The sequence below is a fragment of the Canis lupus genome, chromosome 14 (assembly GCF_003254725.2).
Source record: "Canis lupus dingo isolate Sandy chromosome 14, ASM325472v2, whole genome shotgun sequence".
Classification (NCBI taxonomy): Eukaryota; Metazoa; Chordata; class Mammalia; order Carnivora; family Canidae; genus Canis; species Canis lupus.
In genome coordinates, this window is record NC_064256.1 from 2,556,670 (window position 1) to 2,579,407 (window position 22,738).

The window sequence follows — 22,738 nt, forward strand, 5'->3', positions numbered from 1 at the left end:
TAAAGGGAAAAGAGAGAAATGAGTGAAAATATCAGTGAGGGTTATAGAATATGAGAGACACCTAACTCTGGGAAATGAACAATGGGTAGTGGTAGGGGAGGTGGGCGGGGGGTTGTGGTGACTGGGTGATGGGCACTGAGGGGGGCACTTGGCGGGATGAGCAGTGGGTGTTATGCTATATGTTGGTTAATTGAACTCCAATAAAAAAATAAATTTTAAAAATTTAAAAATTAAAACAACAACAACAACAATATGATTGGTATTGGCCTGCTTTCGTTGATATTGTTGGGACTTCTCTGTGGCTCCAATATGTGAGTGTCTATTTCCTTCCACAGGTTAGGGAAGTTTTCAACTATTATTTCCTAAAATACATTTTCTGCCTCTTTTCTCTCTTCTTCTTCTTCTGGAATTCCTATGAACATAGGAACATAATATGAAAGTTATTATGTTTAGTGGAAAAAAAATACATTTTCTACCCCTTTTCTCTCTTCTTCTTCTGGAATTCCTATGAACATAGGAACATAATATGAAAATTATTATGTTTAGTGGAGTCCCTGAATTCCTTAAATCTATACTCATATTGCATAATTTCTCTTTATGTCTTTTGTTCAGCTTTATTATTTTCCATTTTGTCTTCTATATCATTAATTTGTTCCTCTGTTTCCTCCAGCCTACTGTTCATGGCATGGAAACTGTTTCCAATCTCATTTTTGCATACCTTATCACTAATTGATTCTTTTTTAGCTCTTTTATCTCTGTGGTAAGGATCTACCTAATGTCTACTTTTCACAAGCCCAGAGAGTATCTTTATGATTTTTGCTTTAAACTATACATCAGGCATGTTACTTGTACCTGGTTTTAATAGGTCTCTGGCTGTGGCCTTATATTGTTCTTTCATTTTGGATAAGTTCCTCCATCTTGACATTTTACCTAAGTCTATACCCTCTTTTCTGTGTTAGAAAAACCAATTATATTTCCTGTTCCTGAGAGTAATGGCTTTATGAAGAAGAGTTTATGTAGTGTCCAGGATCTGGTGCTTTAGTGAATCTCTGGTGTGTACTGTGTGTTATGTTGTTGTGTTGTGGCTGCCCTAACCTTCAAGCTAGTCATTGTGGGCACTGTTTGGTTCCTGGCCTTAATGTGGTTAGTTTTAAGTAGATGTGGTCTGGTCTGCATGTGAAATGAGACCTGACACCACTTCCATCAGAATTGAGGCCTGCAGAGTCCTCTGGTCAGGAGACATGGTATGGACAGGGGTTTATACTGGTCTTTTCAGGGCCCACATTGCTGGGACTAAGGCAAACTTGCTAAGAACACAGGGACATTGGGCCTAGTGTACCCAAGTCAGGCATCTGATGTGAGCACTGCACTGCTTCCCACATGTGGCTCTGTATTTATGCTGAGGGAGAGGGAAATGACAGCAGTTTTGTTCCTGGAGAAACATCTTCCTGAACACTCTGGGAAAAGAGCAAACAATCTTCCCCTGTGTGTCCCCAGACATTCTTCAGATCACTATTCTCCATGCTGTGTGCCCCGAGGTGTTTGTCTGCCTTCTCTTCTGGAGCAGAGCAGTACCTCCTGAGCTCTATTCCAGCCAAGCTTGCTGACCTTTAAAAATCTAGGCTTTCCACAACAAATATCATTCTCAATGGGGAACACTGGGAGCCTTTCCCCTAAGATCAGGAACAACACAGGAATGTCCACTCTCATCACTGCTATTCAACATAGTACTGGAAGTCCTGTCCTCAGCAATCAGACAACAAAAAGAAATAAAAGGTATTCAAATGGGCAAAGAAGAAGTCAAACTCTTCCTCTTTACTCTACAGAGAAAACCCAAAAGACTCCACCCCAAGATTGCTAGAACTCATACAGCAATTTCGCAGTGTGGCAGGATACAAAATCAATGCCCAGAAGTCAGTGGCACTTCTATACACTAACAATGAGACTGAAGAAAGAGAAATTAAGGAGTCAATCCCATTTACAATTGCACCCAAAAGCATAAGATACCTAGGAATAAACCTCACCAAAGAGGTAAAGGATCTATACCCTAAAACCTACAGAACACTTCTGAAAGAGATAGAGGAAGACACAAAGAGATGGAAAAATATTCCATGCTCATGGATTGGAAGAATTAATATTGTGAAAATGTCAATGTTGCCCAGGGCAATGTACACGTTTAATGCAATCCCTATCAAATACCATGGACTTTCTTCACAGTTGGAACAAGTCACCTTAAGATTTGTGTGGAATCAGAAAACACCCCGAATAGCCAGGGGAATGTTAAAAAAGAAAACCATAGCTGGGGGCATCACAATGCCAGATTTCAGGTTGTACTACAAAGCTGTGGTCATCAAGACAGTGTGGTACTGGCACAAAAACAGACACATAGATCAATGGAACAGAATAGAGAATCCAGAAGTAGACCCTCATCTTTATGGCCAACTAATATTTGACAAAGCAGGAAAGACTATCCACTAGAAAAAAAGTCTCTTCAATAAATGGTGCTGGGAAAGTTGGACATCCACATGCAGAAGAATGAAACTAGACCACTCTCTTGCCCCCTACACAAAGATAAACTCAAAATGGATGAAAGATCTAAATGTGAGACAAGATTCCATCAAAATCCTAGAGGAGAACACAGGCAACACCCTTTTTGAACTTGGCCACAGAAACTTTTTGCAAGATACATCCATAAAGGCAATGGAAACAAAAGCAAAAATGAATTATTGGGACTTCATCAAGATTAAAAGCTTCTACGCAGCCAAAGAAACAGTCAACAAAACTCAAAGACAACCTACAGAATGGGAAAAGATATTTGTAAATGACCTATCAGATAAAGGGCTAGTATCCAAGATCTATAAAGAACTTATTAAACTCAACAGCAAATAAACAATCTAATCATGATATGGGCAAAAGACATGAACAGAAATCTCACAGAGGAAGACATAGACATGGCCAACATGCACATGAGAAAACGCTTTGCATCACTTGCCATCAGGGAAATACAAATCAAAACCACATTGAGATACCACCTCACGCCAGTGAGAAAGGGGAAAATTAACAAGGCAGGAAACCAGAAATGTTGGAGAGGATGCAGGAGAAAAGGGAACCCTCTTGCACTGTTGGTGGGAATGTGAACTGGTGCAGCCACTCTGGAAAACTCTGGAGGTTCCTCAAAGAGTTAAAAATAGACCTGCCCTATGACCCAGCAATTGCACTGCTGGGGATTTACCCCAAAGATACAGATGCAATGAAACGCCGGGACACCTGCACCCCGATGTTTATAGCAGCAATGTCCACAATAGCCAAACTGTGGAAGGAGCCTCAGTGTCGATCGAAAGATGAATGGATGAAGAAGATGTGGTCTATGTATACAATGGAATATTACTCAGCCATTAGAAACGACCAATACCTACCTTTTGCTTTAACGTGGATTGAACTGGAGGATATTATGCTGAATGAAGTAAGTCAATCAGAGAAGAACATTATATGGTCTCATTCATTTGTGGAATATACAAAATAGTCAAAGGGAATAAAGGGTAAAGGAGAGAAAATGAGTGAAAATATCAGTGAGGGTGACAGAACATGAGAGATTCCTAACTCTGGGAAACAGACAAGGGGTAGTGGAAAGAGAGGTGGGCAGGGGATTGGGATGACTGGGTGACGGTCCCTGAGGGGGGCACTTGGGGGGATGAGCACTGGGTGTTATGCTATATGTTGGCAAATTGAACTCCAATTTTTAAAAAATGGGGGAAAGGGGGATCCCTGGGTAGCGCAGTGGTTTGGCACCTGCCTTTGGCCCTGAGCGCGATCCTGGAGACCCGAGATCGAATCCCACGTCGGGCTCCCGGTGCATGGAGCCTGCTTCTCCCTCTGCCTATGTCTCTGCCTCTCTCTCTGTGTGTGTGACTATCATAAATAAATAAAAAAAATTTTAAAAATGGGGGAAAAAACCCTCCAGGCTTTAGATCCTACTTCCTGCAAGAACTCTTGAAAACCAGACCCTCTTGTTTTCCAAGCTGATGGTTTTGGGAAAATGTTCTTCTTATGCATTCCCCTGTGTTTTCCTCTCTCTCACCCTTCCCCATGACCATGATTCCTTCACTTCCACAGCACTCATGATTCATTCCTGTCATAACCCACGTCTCTGCATTCCCTACCTCCTTCAATGTGGTCTCTTCTCTCCTTCAGCTGTTGAATTTTTTCTGTTAGTTTTAAAGTCAACTTCTAGGGTATGTAGTAGGATCATCTAATAGTTATCTGGTTGTGCTCCTGGCACAATCCCAGGGTCCTACTACTCCATCTCACCCATTATCTTGTTGGGGGGGGGGTGGCACCCAGGTGGGTAATATTTGGTTTTTAAAAAGAAAAGATCTGAAGGTTTTCATTTTGTTTTGTTTCTTTTTTTTTTAATTGGAAATACTTTCAGTGAAGACAGCCAAGGTAACCACTTCTCAAACTTACCCAAAAGCGCTTGAAAAGTAACCTACAATAATCACAAAATGTATTTTAAAATAACTGTAAATGAGATGAGTGAAGAGATGGAGGTGGGAAGTGAAGAGAAGCCATAAAGTAATATGTGTATGTAAGATTGCTGTATGGTCGTTTAGTTAGAAAATATCACCAGCTCAAACTCTGTGTCAACATAATTCCAGTGTTTAAAACAATGATTGGGCCAAGTTGATGGTAATTCGGTTTTCATGTGCTCTCTCTTCTCTCTAAGATCATCTTTTCAGCAGTTTGTTTTTTTTTTTACATATCATTTCAAAGTCCTTTTCATGCCTGAGATGTACCATCACTACCAATAACTAACCCAGATTCTCTCCAAAGACACCTAAGTGCTAATTTTCTTCATGCTTCCTCCATATCTGTCTGCCATTGTATAATTTTAAAATATGTGATGGCAGAATGTTTAAGGAGGAATAAACCAAAACTGATAGAGCCTTATAAATAAATATCACTAAGTTTATAAAGATATTTCTCCAAGAAAAGTTGAGGGCATATAATTACCCTCTTAGGCTATGGCAGTAAACGAGTGAGGGTATTGTGATGGTGTTACCATCCATTGCTACAATCCATTGTAGATGGATGAGTGTTGTTCCCATTTGAAGGAGTGAAATGTGCTGAAGGAAATGACAAAGGAGGTATTTCTGTCAAAGAAAATTGAGAAAAGTGTTATCATACACTGAGAAAAGTGTTATCAGTCTTTACAATATGGCTGAATGTTATAAAAGGAAGATAATCATATTAGAAACACCACAATTTACCACTGTTCACCTTATCATCTTCTTTCTCCAGAATATTAAGCCTTTTATAAATTGAAATCTACAGGACAATGGAGGAAAGCAACAACAGTTCTGAAAAGGGATTTCTTCTGCTGGGATTCGCAGATGATCCCCAACTAGAAAGGATCCTTTTTGTCATAATTTTGCTTTTCTACATCTTGAACATTCTGGGGAACACTGCCATCATTTTGGTGTCTTATTTAGCCCCCATACTCCACACTCCAATGTACTTTTTCCTTAGCAATCTCTCTTGTGTGGACATCTGCTTTACCACCAGCGTTGCCCCACAGTTGCTGGTTACCATGAATAAAAAAGAAAAAAACATGAGCTATGGTGGATGTGTGGCCCAGCTCTATGTGGCTATGGGGTTGGGATCCTCTGAATGTATTCTTTTGGCAGTCATGGCTTATGATCGATATGCTGCTGTCTGCCGGCCTCTGCAATACACAACTATTATGCATCCTCAGCTTTGTGCTTCCCTGGCCATCATAGCATGGCTCAGTGGTCTTATCACCTCCTTAATTCAATGCTCCCTTACTGTGCAGCTGCCCCTTTGTGGTCATCGCAAACTGGACCACATTGTCTGCGAGGTTCCTGTGCTCATCAAACTGGCCTGTGTGGACACAACAATCAATGAAATAGAACTCTTTGTGGCCAGTGTGATTTTTCTAATTGTCCCTGTGTCACTCATCCTAGTCTCCTATGGCTTTATAACAAAAACTGTGCTGAGGATAAAATCAGCAGCAGGGCGCCGGAAGGCCTTTGGGACTTGTTCTTCCCACCTGATTGTGGTCATCATTTTTTATGGAACCATCATCTTTATGTACCTTCAGCCAGCCAAAAGTAGCTCAAAAAACCAGGGAAAGTTTGTTTCTCTTTTCTACACCATAGTCACCCCAGTCTTAAACCCCATTATCTATACTCTGAGAAACAAAGATGTGAAAGGGGCCTTGAGAACACTGGTGATGAGAAATGTTTTAGTTTCAAAAAATACATGACTCCTAAGTATGATCTTAGTGGCTGTTCTTAGCGCATGGATTGTTTGTTCTAAGTTTTGGGATACTTGTACATAATACAGGAGTAGTAGTAAAGAAGAAGTAAAACCACAGAATCCTGTAAGAAACTAACATATTCCAGTCACAAGAGTGTTTCATTCTTCCCAAGCATTTTTTGCATGAATCCAAGATCCTGTGTTTACAGAAACTCTTTGCTCTTCTTCATCCATGCCATCCACTTTCATTCACAAACCATTTCACTCTGTAATATATATTTATCTGGCATATTATTCCTAAAAGCTCAACTGAAATGTTACCTACATTCCCTAGCTTACCTGAAATGATATTCATCTCACCCTCTGTGAAGAATTGTGTTATAATATATATTCCCATAAAAGATGAAACATAACTTTATTTCTACATTTTCACACACATTGTGTATTATACACACACAATAACATATATAAGTTATATATCATGTCTTATATATACATATTATATATATAAACATATATATATATATAACAAACTTGGAAATAACATATAATATATAGCCATTTCCTCATTAGTTTAAACCAGAGAATGGACAAGTTTCACTATATCAACTTATTTATATTATGAAAAACATAAATATAATTCAGAATTGTGATATGTTGATTACATTTGTAATGTAAATTATGACTTTATTGTGAAAGCAATGAAACAAGTAAGCTTCTATTAAGTTGATCAATTCAGGGCAGCCCTGATGGCTCACCGGTTTAGCATCACCTTCGGCCCAGGGTGTGATCCTAGAGACCTGGGATTGAGTCCCACGTCAGGCTCCCTGCATGGAGCCTGCCTCTCCCTCTACCTGTGTCTCTGCCTCTCTCTCTCTCTCTCTCTCTCTGTGTCTCTCATGAATAAATAAATAAAATCTTTAAAAAAATTTGATCAATTCACATATTGTTTATTCCCATTCTCTTGAAAGAATTTTAATAATTGAGTGAAAGTGAAAGAAAGTGTGTATCATTCTTTCTGTCTCTGTCCAAAGAGAGTGAAATATGTCAATTGTCAGTCTCAAGTATTTTAGCAGAATTGTACAGGTATAGAAAAATTGATTTTTTTAAAAGATTTTAAAATCTTTATGATCCTGAACTTCAGGATCATGCCCTGGGCCAAAGGCAGGCACTAAACCACTGAGCCACCCAGAGATCCCCGAAAAACTGATTTAATCTATAATCTTACTCATTTTTTATTATGACTCCCACAAGGCAAAAGGAATCATCAAAACATCAATGAAAATAAAAAGTACTCATACTGTGTGGGCTTTCATGTCATTGAAACTTACGACAAAAAAAACAAAAAAAAACAAAAAACCTGAGGCTCACTTAAAATTCATCTTTGTATTAAAATAACACTGACAGTCTACAAGAGAAAATTTAGACTTGTGTCTACTTCCAAAGACTAATTTGAAGATTAAAAGGCTGCACACATAAGAATGAAAAAAATCAGGAAAATTTTCTGAGTAAATCAGTGATCAGTGATGCCTTTCCAAAAAATACTTTGTGCACTTTATACCCTGTAAACATCTTGGTAGCAGCTGAAATAATGAATATTCAGTTTATGAGAAATAAAAGGCATAAAAGACTAGTTGAGGGATCCCTGGGTGGCGCAGCGGTTTGGTGCCTGCCTTTGGCCCAGGGCGCGATCCTGGAGACCCGGGATCGAATCCCACGTCAGGCTCCCGGTACATGGAGCCTGCTTCTCCCTCTGCCTGTGTCTCTGCCTCTCTCTCTCTCTCTCTCTCTCTCTCTCTGTGTGACTATCATAAAAATAAAAAAATAAAAAATAAAAAAAATTAAAAAAAAGACTAGTTGAATTTGCCTTCCAGAATTTTCAAATATGAATAACACACTCACTAATGGAGGAAGTTTTGGGAACCTAATGGGACATGTTAAGAAGCACAAGCTTTCATTTATAATATGCAAGGTGAGAAGTTGTACAGGCAACCTCATGTTTATAGAAGCTTTATTTCTTTATACCCAGTAAAGCTTGACAAGGGAAAAAAAAACCCACATCAGAACATAAATGTATTTAAATGAAATTTGGCATCCATGACACAAATAAGATTACATTTAATAAAATAAACTGTAAAAAAAAATGAAAAGAAAACCAGATATAAAATAAGGAAAGTAACAGAGTGGCCCAGACAGTTAAGTGTCTGACACTTGATCTCAGCTCAAGTCTTGACCTCAGGGTTGTGAATTCAACCAATTCACATTGGGCATCATGCTGGATGTGGAGTCTGACGGGCACTGAGGGGGGTACTTGATGGGATGAGCACTGGGTGATATGCTATATGTTGGCAAATTGAACTCCAATAAAAAAAAAAAAAGATCCCTCTTACTACACTAGTTAAAGTAAAAAAGTAAAATTAATTAATTTAAAAAGTCATACAAAATTTACAAAGAACTACTATAAAAATGCAGAGACAAATTTAAAACTTACTTAAGGGTAATATTGCTGTCCGAGAAACCACCAAGGAGTCGACACCGATGCAAGTACATGAGGGTTTATTTACAAGCTTGAGCTTGGGTCCAAGTATACTCCACACAGCAGAGCAGGGGCTTGGACCCCAAAGTGAGTTACTGCTTGGTTTTTTATGGGCTGGTCTAGAGGATTTTCAGAAGGGGTGGAGGAATTTTTTTCCATTCCAATATGGGGGAAAGAGTGGGGGAGTTTCTTAAGATTTGATATGGGATTCTCTGCTGAGGGCATTCTGAGCTCTGCTGTCTTTCTGATATGGGATTCCCTGCCGAGGACATTCTGCAGTTTTTCCTGTAAAGTTCAGCTCTTATTCACAGGGGCCTAAGATGGCTGTACTTGTGCTAATGCTAAACTTGAGGTGGAATGGCCTTAATTTTCTCGGCCTCCACAATATGGAAAAGAATTTCTGTGGAAAAAAATAAATAACTACTATACACAACAAATTACTGCCAATGTAGTTTATTAAATACAGTAAAATAGCTAAATATGCTATTCTATACAACAAAGAGATAATAGGCAAATCCTGCAAAAACAAAGCAGAAATAATATAAGAGGAACAAAAGACACATGGAAAGGAAGTTTACTAAAATGACTTAATAAAAATAAAAACAATTTTTAAAATCCAGTTACTTTTTTTTTAATGTAATGCCAAGTTTTTCTAAGATGGTATAGTTATATTGCTTTTGCTGTCGTGGTACATATACAATTCTATATTATCTTTTTTACTTATATTATTGTGAGCTTTTCTATTATGATTTAGTAGTCTCAAAAAAATCCACAATTTATTATTTTTTTTCCTTACTATTGAAGGGTTTACATTTTTTCTTTAATTAATAGCTGCATTGAGTACACCTCCACATTTTTAGACTATGTTTATTATTATATGTTTATATGGAATTTTTAGAAATGCAATTGGTAAGCCAAAAACGGGGATACATAAGTCAATTTACACATATTAACAACTTACTTTCTAAAATGGTTTTCCATGTTATTCCCACAAGAAAAAGGCAATATTGCCTAGCTATTTAATCATACAATGTTATCATTTTTAAAAACTATACAATGAAAAAAAAGGTGTAATGCATATATGGTTCCAACATTCCTTCAAATACTATGAAATGGCAGAAATGTAGTTTTTTTATTTTTAAAGATTTTATTTATTTATTCATGAGAGACATAGAGGAGAGAGGTAGAGACAAAAGCAGAGGGAGAAGCAAGCTCTCTGCGGGAAGCCTGATGTGGGACTTGATCCCAGGACTCCGGGATCACGACCTGATCCAAAGGCAGACACTCAAACACTGAGCCACCCAAGCGCCCCTGAAATGTGTTTACAGGCACTGAAGGGGGGCACTTGATGGGATGAGCACTGGGTGTTATACTGTATGTTGGCAAATTGAACACCAATAAAAAATAAATTTGTTATTAAAAGAAAAAATAAATAATAAAATAAATAAATATAAATAAAAATAATAATAAAGTAAGAAAATGATGCCCTTTGTCAGAATACTGAAGAATCCAAGGAACAGAGAAAACGTATAGAAGATTTCATTTTTTTTTATTTTTTTAGATTTTATTTATTTATTCATGAGAGACACAGAGAGAGAGAGGCAGAGATATAGGCAGAGAGAGAAGCAGGCTCCATGCAGGGAGCCTGATGTGGGACTCGATCCTGGGACTCCAGGATCATGCCCTGGGCCAAAGGCAGATGCTCAACCACTGAGCCACCCAGGCATCCCCATAGAAGATTTTAGAAACAGAACCTGCAGCACAAAATCTAGCCCAAATTATGAGGAAAATAAGTGGAAATACTTTGAATTTTGAAGTTCATAGACACAGATACAGGAATTAAAAAGAGGCTCATTTAGAATTATTTTAGGGGGGAGCTGAGGATCATGACTGTCATTCTACTTATGTACCAAGAAAAGTCATTTAGTTCAAGCAATGAAAAAGAAAGAAAAGGAATCTCCAAAATGAAAAGCAAATAAAAGTCTTACCTACATATGAAACAAAGAGTCTCAGAAAGCAGATGATTTATATTTACTTCTTGGAAATCTCGTGTATGGAAGTTAATTTCTCTTACACAGAAATATTTTCTTACATTTTTATTTCTTTTTTTTACATTTTTATTTCAAGAGAAACAAATTTTTATAATTTTGTAGCTGTCATGTTGTATCTTTTGTGCTTTTTAAATAAAAAGATTTTATTTGTTTATTCATGAGAGACACAGGCAGAGGGAGAAGCAGGCTCCATGCAGGGAGCCTGACGTGGGACTCGATCCTGGGACTCTAGGATCTCACCTCGAGCTGAAGGCAGATGCTTAACCACTGAGATACCCAGGCATCCCATATATTGTGCTTACATAGTGCTATTTTTTTATATATGATGTGCTCTAAAGTGAAATATTTTATATTTTAAAGAGAAGTCTCTATTCCTAGATAACAGCATATATCATATGGAAATTGGTTTCAGTTCCCACTAGAACTTTTATATATTCTATGTATCCTACAATGCTTTCATAGAACAATAGCTAATTAAATGTTCTTTTTCTTCATATACATATGTTACTCATCATTATATGCCTGAGGCAAAAATTAATTGTATCTTTTATCATATTCTTAAAAAACCTCGGTTTTATCATTTATTTTATCCTGTGCAAATAAAATTTATTTTATCCTTGCTTCAAGTTCTTCAATCTCCTTCAACTATATTTAATTACCTATAGCATATGCAAGTGACTTCAGACTCATAAATTTCATCTTAATCCTCTTTTCTTTCTTATCTATCTCTTACATCTTCAACGACTAACACAGGGACAGGACAGGGACAAGAGAGACGCAGTGACATATGCAGGGTGAAAAAGTAAATCAACGACTGTTGAAGCTTATAGCATATATAATCAATATGCTGATGACTTAATTCAGCTAATGACACATTACCTGAAAACAACGTGGTAAAGATCCATTTACTAGAAACAAGCAAAGCTTTTTTTTTTTTTTTTTTTTTTTTTAAATTTTCTATGCCTTTGCAATATATCTAGACTAGGAGCTGCAAGTATAGAACGCCTCAATATCTCCTAAGGATCTGAGTTTCCTGTGTGCCTTCCATGCTCTTTTCCAATAGGAAAGTGCTCACATCTTTTCTGACATCTAATGAGCACAGAATGCTATATATTTAACTCGGGAGTCAGTAAGAATGGAGATGCCAGAAAAAAGACCTCAGGCAGGAAAGTTTGCAGGCATCTCCTAAGCAGTTTCATCTGTTGTCTAACCCTACCGCTGATTTGCTTTTTAACCAAGTATGTCACATTAACTTCTGAGATGGAGCAGTTAGAAAATGAAGAAAGACAAAAATCAGAATGCATAAATTTTGTAAGTATAACATTTCCCTGGATTTGAAGAGAGCTTTTTAATTTTTTAAAAAATGTTTAATTAAAGATTTTTATTTATTTCTTCATGAGACACACAGAGACAAAGGCAGAGAGGGAAGCAGGCTCCTCACAGGGAGCCTGAATGAGACCCGATCCCCAAAGTTTCACACCCTGAGCCAAAGGCAGACACTCAACTGCTGGGCCACCCAGGCGTCCCTGAAGAGAACTTAGAATACATAAGAATTATGTATTATGCTTAAGGTATGAGAGGTATTTTAAGATGCACAAATTATTATTATCCTCTTTACTTCCTCAGAGATCTTGTGCTATAAATGTCAAATTTCTGAGTTAAAAGAAACACACAGAGGAGGTGGAGCAAGATGGCAGAAGAGTAGGGTCCCCAAGTCACCTGTCCCCACCAAATTACCTAGATAACCTTCAAATCATCCTGAAAACCTACAAATTTGGCCTGAGATTTGAAGAGAAACAGCTGGAATGCTACAGAGAGAAGAGTTCACGCTTCTATCAGGTAGGAAGACGGGGAAAAGAAATAAATTAAAAAAGCTCCAAGGGGGAGGGGCCCCGCGAGGAGCCGGGCTGAGGCCGGGGCGAGTGTCCCCAGGACAGGAGAGCCCCGTCCCGGAGGAGCAGGAGCTGCACCGACCTTCCCGGGGGGAAAGGGGCTCGCAGGGAGGTGGAGCAGGACCCAGGAGGGCGGGGATGCCCTCGGGCTCCCGGGGACACTAACAGACACCTGCGCCCCGGGAGAGTGCGCCGAGCTCCCTAAGGGCTGCAGCGCGCACGGCGGGACCCGGAGCAGCTCGGGGGGGCTCGGGCAGAGGAAGAGGCTCCGCGGAGGGGGCTGCGGGGCGGGAGCAGCTCGGAGGGCTCGGGGGCGGCTCCGCGGAGGGGGTTGCCGGGCGGGAGCAGAATCCAACAGCGCAGGCCCGGAGCACAGGGAGCACAGGAGCCCAGGATCCGGCCTCCTCCAGGGACAGGCAGAGGCCGGGAGGGCCCAGGACAGCAAGGACGCTCCTGCCCCGAGCTGAGCAGATCAGCGGCCCCGCCCCGGAGCCTCCAGGCCCTGCAGACGGAGAGCTCTGGGGTTACTGCAGGGGCTGACTCCAGGGCTCCAGAGCTGGCCCTGCCACTGCGGATTGTTCCTCCTGGGGCCTCACGGGGTAAACAGCCCCCACTGAGCCCTACACCAGGCAGGGGCAGAGCAGCTCCCCCAAGTGCTCACACCTGAAAATCAGCACAACAGGTCCCTCCCCCAGAAGACCAGCTAGACGGACAAGTTCCAGGGGAAGTCAAAGCTCTTAAAGTAGACAGAATCAGAAGATACGCCCTCGTGTTTTTTTTGTTTGTTTTGTTTTGTTTTGTTTGCTTTTTGATTTGTTTTCTTCCCCCACCCTTTTATTTCATTTCTTTCTTTTTCTTTCTCTTTCTCTTTTTCTTCTTTTTTCTTTTTTTTCCTTCCTTTTTTTTCTCTTTCTCTTTTCTTTCCTTCTTTCTCTCCTCTCTTTTTCTCCTTTTCCCAATACAACTTGTTTTTGGCCACTCTTCACTGAGCAAAATGACTGGAAGGAAAACCTCACCTCAAAAGAAAGAATCAGAAACAGTCCTCTCTCCCACAGAGTTACAAAATTTGGATTACAATTCAATGTCAGAAAGCCAATTCAGAAGCACTATTATAAAGCTACTGGTGGTTCTAGAAAAAGCATAAAGGACTCAAGAGACTTCATGACTGCAGAATTTAGATCTAATCAAGCAGAAATTAAAAATCAATTGAATGAGATGCAATCCAAACTAGAAGTCCTAATGAGGAGGGTTAACGAGGTGGAAGAACCAGTGAGTGACATAGAAGGCAAGTTGATGGCAAAGAGGGAAACTGAGACAAACAATTAAAAGACCATGAGGATAAGTTAAGGGAAATAAATGACAGCCTGAGGAAGAAAAATCTATGTTTAATTGGGTTTCCCGAGGGCGCCGAAAGGGACAGAGGTCCAGAATATGTATTTGAACAAATCATAGCTGAAAACTTTCCTAATATGGGAAGAGAAACAGGCATTCAGATCCAGGAGATAGAGAGATCCCCCGCTAAAATCAATAAAAACCGTTCAACACCTCCGCATTTAATAGTTAAGCTGGCAAACTCCAAAGATAAAGAGAAGATCCTTAAAGCAGCAAGAGAAAAGAAATACCTGACTTTTATGGGGAGGAGTATTAGGGTAACAGCAGACCTCTCCACAGAGAACTGGCAGGCCAGAAAGGGCTGGCAGGATATATTCAGGGTCCTAAATGAGGAAAACAAGCAACCGAGAATACTTTATCCAGCAAGGCTCTCATTCAGAATGGAAGGAGAGATAAAGAGCTTCCAAGACAAGCAGGAGCTGAAAGAATATGTGACCTCCAGACCACCTCTGCAAGAAATTTTAAGGGGGACTCTTAAAATTCCCCTTTAAGAAGAAGTCCAGTGGAACAACCCACAAAAACAAGGACTGAATAGACATCATGATGACACTAAACTCATATCTTTCAATAGTAACTCTGAACGTGAACGGGCTTACTGACCCCATCAAAAGGCACAGGGTTTCAGACTGGATAAAAAAGCAGGACCCATCTATTTGCTGTCTACAAGAGACTCATCTTAGACAGAAGGACACCAACAGCCTGAAAATAAAAGGTTGGAGAACCATTTACCATTCAAATGGTCCTCAAAAGAAAGCAGGGGTAGCTATCCTTATATCAGATAAACTAAAATTTACCCCGAAGTCTGTAGTGAGAGATGAAGAGGGACACTATATCATACCTAAAGGATCTATCCAACAAGAGTACTTAACAATCCTCAATATATATGCCCCGAATGTGGGAGCTGCCAAATAGATCAATCAATTAATAACCACAGTTAAGACATACTTAGACAATAATACACTTATACTTGGTGACTTTAATCTAGCGCTTTCCACACTCAATAGGTTTTCTAAACACAACATCTCCAAGAAACGAGAGCTTTAAATGACACACTGGACCAGATGGATTTCACAGATATCTACAAAACTTTATGTCCAAACTCAACTGAATACACATTCTTCTCAAGTGCAAATGGAACTTTCTCCAGAATAGACCACATACTGGGTCACAAATCGGGTCTGAAACGGTGCCAAAAGATTGGGATCGTCCCCTGCGCATTCTCAGACCATAATGCCTTGAAATTAGACATAATTCACAACAAGAAGTTTGGAAGGACTTCAAACATGGGGAGCTTAAGGACCATCCCGCTAAAAGATGAAAGAGTCAACCAGGAAATTAAGGAACAATTAAAAAGATTCATAGAAACTAATGAGAATGAAGATACAACTGTCCAAAATCTTTGGGATACAGCAAAAGCAGTCCTGAGGGGGAAATACATGGCAATACAAGCAGCCATTCAAAAACTGGAAAGAACTCAAATACAAAAGCTAACCTTACACATAAAGGAGCTAGAGAAAAAACAGCAAATAGATCCTACACCCAGCAGAAGAAGAGAGTTAATTAAGATTCGAGCAGAACTGAATGAAATCGAGACCAGAAGAACTGTGGAACAGATCAACAAAACCAGGAGTTGGTTCGTTGAAAGAATTAATAAGATAGATAAACCATTAGCCAGCCTTATTAAAAAGAAGAGAGAGAAGACTCAAATTAATTAAATCATGAATGAGAAAGGAGAGATCACTACCAACACCAAGGAAATACAAACGATTTTAAAAACATATTATGAACAGCTATACGCCAATAAATTAGGCAATCTAGAAGAAATGGACGCATTCCTGGAAAGCCACAAACTACCAAAACTGGAACAGGAAGAAATAGAAAACCTGAACAGGGTGATAACCAGGGAGGAAATTGAAGCAGTCATCAAAAACCTCCCAAGACACAGAAGTCCAGGGCCGGATGGCTTCCCAGGGGAATTCTATCAAACGTTTAAAGAAGAAACCATACCTATTCTACTAAAGCTGTTTGCAAAGATAGAAAGAGATGGAGTACTTCCAAATTCGTTCTATGAGGCCAGCATCACCTTAATTCCAAAACCAGACAAAGACCCCACCAAAAAGGACAATTATAGACCAATATCCCTGATGAACATGGATGCAAAAATTCTCAACAAGATACTTGCCAATAGGGTCCAACAATACATTAAGAAAATTATTCACCATGACCAAGTAGGATTTATTCCCGGGATGCAAGGCTGGTTCAACACTTGTAAAACAATCAATGTGATTCATCGTATCAGCAAGAGAAAAACCAAGAACCGTATGACTCTCTCATTAGATGCAGAGCAATCATTTGACAAAATAAGCATCCATTCCTGATCAAAACTCTTCAGAGTGTAGGGATAGAGGGAACTTTCCTCAACATCTTAAAAGCCATCTACGAAAAGCCCATAGCAAATATAATTCTCAATGGGGAAGCCTTTCCCCTAAGATCAGGAACAAGACAGGGATGTCCACTCTCACCACTGCTATTCAACATAGTACTGGAAGTCCTAGCCTCAGCAATCAGATAACAAAAAGACATTAAAGACATTCGAATTGGCAAAGAAGAAGTCAAACTCTCCCACTTCGCCGATGGCATGATACTCTACATAGAAAACCCAAAAGAACGTAAAGACTGCAAACTCTGGGAAACGAACTAGGGGTGGTAGAAGGGGAGGAGGGCGGGGGGTGGGAGTGAATGGGTGACGGGCACTGGGAGTTATTCTGTATGTTAGTAAATTGAACACCAATAAAAATAAATTAAAAGAAAACAAAAGAAAACCCAAAAGCCTCCACCCCAAGATTGCTAGAACTCATACAGCAATTTGGCAGCGTGGCAGGATACAAAATCAATGCCCATAAGTCAGTGGCATTTCTAGACACTAACAATGAGCCTGAAGAAAGAGAAATTAAGGAGTCAATCCCATTTACAATTGCACCCAAAAGCATAAGATACCTAGGAATAAACCTCACCAAAGAGGTAAAGGATCTATACCCTCAAAACTATAGAACACTTCTGAAAGAAATTGAGGAAGACACAGAGAGATGGAACAATATTCCATGCTCATGGATTGGCAGAATTAATATTGTGAAAATGTCGATGTTACCCAGGGCAATTTACACATTTAATGCAATCCCTATCAAAATACCATGGACTTTCCCCCAAGAGTTAGAACAAATTATTTTAAGATTTGTGTGGAATCAGAAAAGACCCCAAATAGCCAGGGGAATTTTATTTTATTTTTAATTTTTTTTATTTATTTATGATAGTCACAGAGAGAGAGAGAGAGAGAGAGAGGCAGAGACACAGGCAGAGGGAGAAGCAGGCTCCATGCACTGGGAGCCCTACCTGGGACTTGATCCCGGGTCCCCAGGATCGTGCCCTGGGCCAAAGGTAGGCGCCAAACCGCTGCGCCACCCAGGGTTCCCAGCCAGGGATATTTTAAAAAAGAAAACCATAGCTGGGTGCATCAAAATGCCAGATTTCAGGTTGTACTACAAAGCTGTGGTCATCAAGACAGTGTGGTACTGGCACAAAAACAGACACATAGATCAATGGAACAGAATAGAGAATCCAGAAGTAGACCCTCAACTTTATGGTGAATAATAGTCGACAAAGTCGGAAAGACTATCCATTGGAAGAAAGTCTCTTCACTAAATAGTGCTTGGAAAATTGGACATCCACATGCAGAAGAATGAAACTAGACCACTCTCTTGTACCACACACAAAGATAAACTCAAAATGGATGAAAGATCTAAATGTGAGACAAGATTCCATCAAAATCCTAGAGGAGAACACAGGCAACACCCTTTTAGAACTTGGCCACAGTAACTTCTTGCAAGATACATCCACGAAGGCAAAAGAAACAAAAGCAAAAATGAACTATTGGGACTTCATCAAGATAAGAAGCTTCTGCACAGCAAAGGATACAGTCAACAAAATAAAAGACAACCTACAGAATGGGAGAAGATATTTGCAAATGACATATCAGATAAAGGGCTAGTTTCCAAGATCTATAAAGAACTTCTTAAACTCAACAGCAAAGAAACAAACAATCCAATCATGAAATGGGCAAAAGACATGAAGAGAAATCTCACAGAGGAAGACATAGACATGGCCAACATGCACCTGAGAAAATGCTCTGCATCACTTGCCATCAGGGAAATACAAATCAAAACCACAGTGAGATTCCACCTCACACCATTGAGAATGGGGCAAATTAACAAGGCAGGAAATCACAAATGTTGGAGAGGATGCGGAGAAAAGGGAACCCTCTTACACTGTTGGTGGGAATGTGAACTGGTGCAGCCACTCTGGAAAACTGTGTGGAGGTTCCTCAAGGACTTAAAAATAGATCTGCCCTATGACCCAGCAATTGCACTGCTTGGGATTTTCCCCAAAGATATAGATGCAGTGAAACGCTGGAACACCTGCACCCCAATGTTTCTAGCAGCAATGTCCACAATAGCCAAACTGTGGAGGGAGCCTCAGTGTCCATGGAAAGATGAATGGATAAAGAAGATGTGGTTTATGTATATAATGGAATATTACTCAGCCATTAGAAACGACAAATACCCACCATTTGCTTCGATGTGGATGGAACTGGAGGGTATTATGCTGAGTGAAATAAGTCAATCTGAGAAAGACAAACACTATATGGTCTCATTCATTTGGGGAATATAAAAATTAGTTAAAGGGAATAAAGGGGAAAGAAGAAAAAAATGAGTGAGAATATCAGAAAGGGAGACAGAACATGAGAGACTCCTAACTCTGGGAAACGATCTAGGGGCGGTGGAAGGGGCTGTGGGCGGGGGGTGGGTGTGACTGGGTGACAGGCACTGAGGGGGGCACTTGATGGGATGAGCACTGGGTGTTATTCTGTATGTTGACAAGTTGAACACCATTAAAAAATAAATTTATTTAAAAAAAAAAAGAAAAACAGGTTTTGGCAAGGGTGCGGAGAAAGGGATTTCTCTTCCGCTGTTGGTTGGAATCCAAACATGTAGCCACTCTAGAGAACAATCTGGAGGTTCCTCAAAATGTTAATAAAAGAACTACCCTATGATCCAGCAATTGCACTACTAGGTATTTACCCAAAAAAAAGAAAAATAAATATTTGAATGGGTGCATGCTCCCCAATACTTATAGCAACATTATCAACAATAGTCAAACAATGGAGAGAGCCTACATAATATTATTCAGCCATCAAAAAGAGTGAAATATTACCATTTGCAATGATGTGGACCATCATTCAGATGTATGTATTATGAATGTATTATGCTAAGTGAAATAAGTCAGTCAGAGAAAATCATATGCCATATGATTTCACTCATATGTAGAATTTAAGAAAGAAACAGTGGCACCTGAGTGGCACAGTCTGTTAAGTGTCTGGCTCTTGGTTTTGGCTCAGGTCATACTCTCAACGTCCTGGAATTGAGCCCCACATTGGGCTTTGTGCTGAGCATGGAGTCGACTTAAGATTGTCTCTCTTGGGGAATCCCTGGATGGCTCAGCAGTTTGGTGCCTGCCTTCGGATCAGGGTGTGATCCTGGAGACCCGGGATCAAGTCCCACGTCGGACTCCCTGCATGGGGCCTGCTTCTCCCTCTGCCTGTGTCTCTGCCTCTCTCTCTGCGTCTCTCATGAATAAATAAATAAAATCTTTAAAAAAAAAAAAAAGAATGTCTCTCTCCTTCTGTCCCTTCAACATGTGCTGTCTTTCTAAATTAAATAAATAAAATTTGAAAGAAAGAAAGAAAGAAAGAAAGAAAGAAAGAAAGAAAGAAAGAAGAAGGAAGAAAGGAAGAAGAAAGAAAACAGATGACCATATGGAAAGGGGGAAAGAAAAAAAAGGAGAGTGGGAAACAGATCATTAAAAGCCTCTTAATGATAGAGAACAAACTAAGGGTTACTTGAGGGAGGTGGATGAGGGATGGACTAGATGGGTGATAGGTATAAAGATGGCACTTGCAATGAGCAGTGGGTGTTGTATGTAAGTGTCTAATCACTGAATTCTACTCCAGAATTGTATGTTAACTAACATTTAAATTTAAAAAGATAATTTTTTAATTATATTTTTTCTTTGTTTCTAGTCAGTATTTATCTGGATCAAAATTAAAGTCTGTTTTTGTTTTACGTTTCTCTTTGTATATCTCACATATAGTATTTGAGTACTATTTCACAGAAATACCATGTTATTACTTATTTAAAGAAAACAATCTCAGGGGCACCTGAGTGGCTGGCTCAGTGGGTTAAGCATCCAACTCTTGATTTCAGCTGAGGTCATGATCTCAGTGTTGTGAAATTGAGCCCCATGTGGGGCTCTGTGCTCAGCAGGGAGTCTGCTTGAGATTGTCCCTCTCTTTCCCTCTGCTACTCCCTTTGCTCACCCTCTCTCACCCTCGTTCTCTCTTAAAAAGGAAACTATTTTAAATATTTTTGTGCATGTTGTAATTTTCTAATGATTATACCTTGCCTTATTATTTTTATTTATTAATTTTTGCTTTGATATATAATGTTGCCTAAAAGTAAATATTTTATACTCTAAAGCAATTAATTGCTTTTCTCAGCTATTATTGAACTGTAGCCAGAAACTGGTTTTGTCATTATATGTTCTCATTCATTTGGGGAATATAAATAATAGTGAAAGGGAAAATAAGGGAAGGGAGAAGAAATGTGTGGGAAATATCAGAAAGGGAGACAGAACGTAAAGACTGCTAACTCTGGGAAACGAACTAGGGGTGGTAGAAGGGGAGGAGGGCGGGGGGTGGGAGTGAATGGGTGACGGGCACTGGGTGTTATTCTGTATGTTAGTAAATTGAACACCAATAAAAAAAAAATAAAAAAATAAAAAAAAAAAGAAACTGGTTTTGAGAGGCACCTGGGTGGCTCAGTGGTTGAGCATCTATCTGCCTTTGGCTCAGGGAGTGACCCAGGGGCCTGGGATCAAGTCCTGCATTGGGCTCCTTATCAGAAGCCTGCTTCTCCCTCTGCCTATGTCTCTGCTTCTCTCTCTCCATGTCTCTCATGAATAAATAAGTAAAATCTTTAAAGAGGAAAAAAAAGAAATTGGTTTTGAAATATGTTTAAGCCTTTTATATAGTGTATGCAGCTCTCATAAAACAATTAATGAACAATTTAACAGTCCTGTATATATTTGTTACACATCATTGCATTCCCCTCTGATTATTTTTGTAATAAAAAGCACTTGTAATTAATTTCAGACTGATAAAGAATATTGTCTTGTTTCTGTTCCTCTTTTGTTCCAATTATATGACCAATACAGAGATGGTCATGCAACAGCGATTTAATGAATATTTGTAGTGTGAGTAAATAAACCAAAGAGTAGTAAACCATAGAAGATATAATTAACAAATTGCTTTATTCAGTTATTGAGGACCACTTTAAAATAGTCTACCAAAAACACTTAATGTGTTATCTCAGTTCATTACTGAAAACAAGGGAAGAATATTTTTCATTTTCTCTATTTCTGTAACATTTGGGAACTGATAGTTAATTACCTGCATGGATAGATCCCCAGGGACTTTCTGAGAATCCCAGTCCCCTCTGTGTTCATACTAAATGTATAGTATGTTCATACCTTTTCTTCCTATCTCTTAATGTCTACATGAGGCCATATATTTAACTGAGCAGCCACTAAAAATGAAGGAGCCTAAGATAAGATCTCAAGGTAGGAAGGTCCACAGGTGACTCAGTAGCAGGCTAATGTTTGCCCAGTTCTGCCACTAATCTGCTTTCCAACCAGGTAATTCCATTTTTGGGATCCAACAGCTAGAATATAAAGAAGTAAAAGAGTCAGAGTTACATAAAGCAGAAGGCATAATATTTCCCTGGGTTTGAAGAGAATCTATGCTAATTTCTGTGGAGTTTTATGGAAAAATATGTATTTTAAGATGCACATATCATAATTGTGCTCTGTTCATCATTAATTCATGCTGTATATTTACTGTATATTTACTATATATATAATACCGTATATTTACTAATTTGTACGTCAAAACACACAAGTAACATTGTTTCCATGATTGTTTCTTCATAGTGTTTCATTTATCATACTGGAATGGTGAATTTCTTAAAATTGCTTATATTGAAAAAGGCAGAAAGTATTAAGAAGTGGATTGTTTAGTAAAATATATTTCAAAAGAACTCTAGTGTTTATTTTGTGTTTAGATATTTATATACGCTAACAAGAAAAAGGCTAAGCTTTAGGAACGCTATGGCATAGTTCAAACTAAAATCTACATAATTAGCTACTTAATAAATACTACTGAATGACACCAGTAAAAGTTTCCTGTGCCATAATTTTGAAAATATACCAGAGATAGAGGGAGTGAGCATGAGTGACAGAATGTTTTCCTCCAAACAGATTGGTTAAATTTTGGTCATATCAATAAGAATGGAATAAACTGCTCCCTACCATAATGATAGCAGAGTTCTCTGAAAATACAAGCAGCAAATGGGTGTCTAGGTGGCTCAGTCAGTTAAGAATCAAACTCTTGGTTTTGGCTCAGGTCACGTTCCCAGTATTTT

General features: G+C 39.1%; 1 protein-coding gene across 1 annotated transcript; it reads left to right on the plus strand.

Annotated features, from left to right (window-relative positions):
* The first annotated feature begins 5,033 nt into the window (after positions 1-5,033).
* On the plus strand, positions 5,034-6,610 carry LOC112664542 (olfactory receptor 2G6). Its single transcript, XM_025454234.3, has one exon. The coding sequence runs from the start codon at positions 5,336-5,338 to the stop codon at positions 6,281-6,283; it is 948 nt and encodes a 315-aa protein (XP_025310019.2). The 5' UTR covers positions 5,034-5,335; the 3' UTR covers positions 6,284-6,610.
* Positions 6,611-22,738: the final 16,128 nt, after the last annotated feature.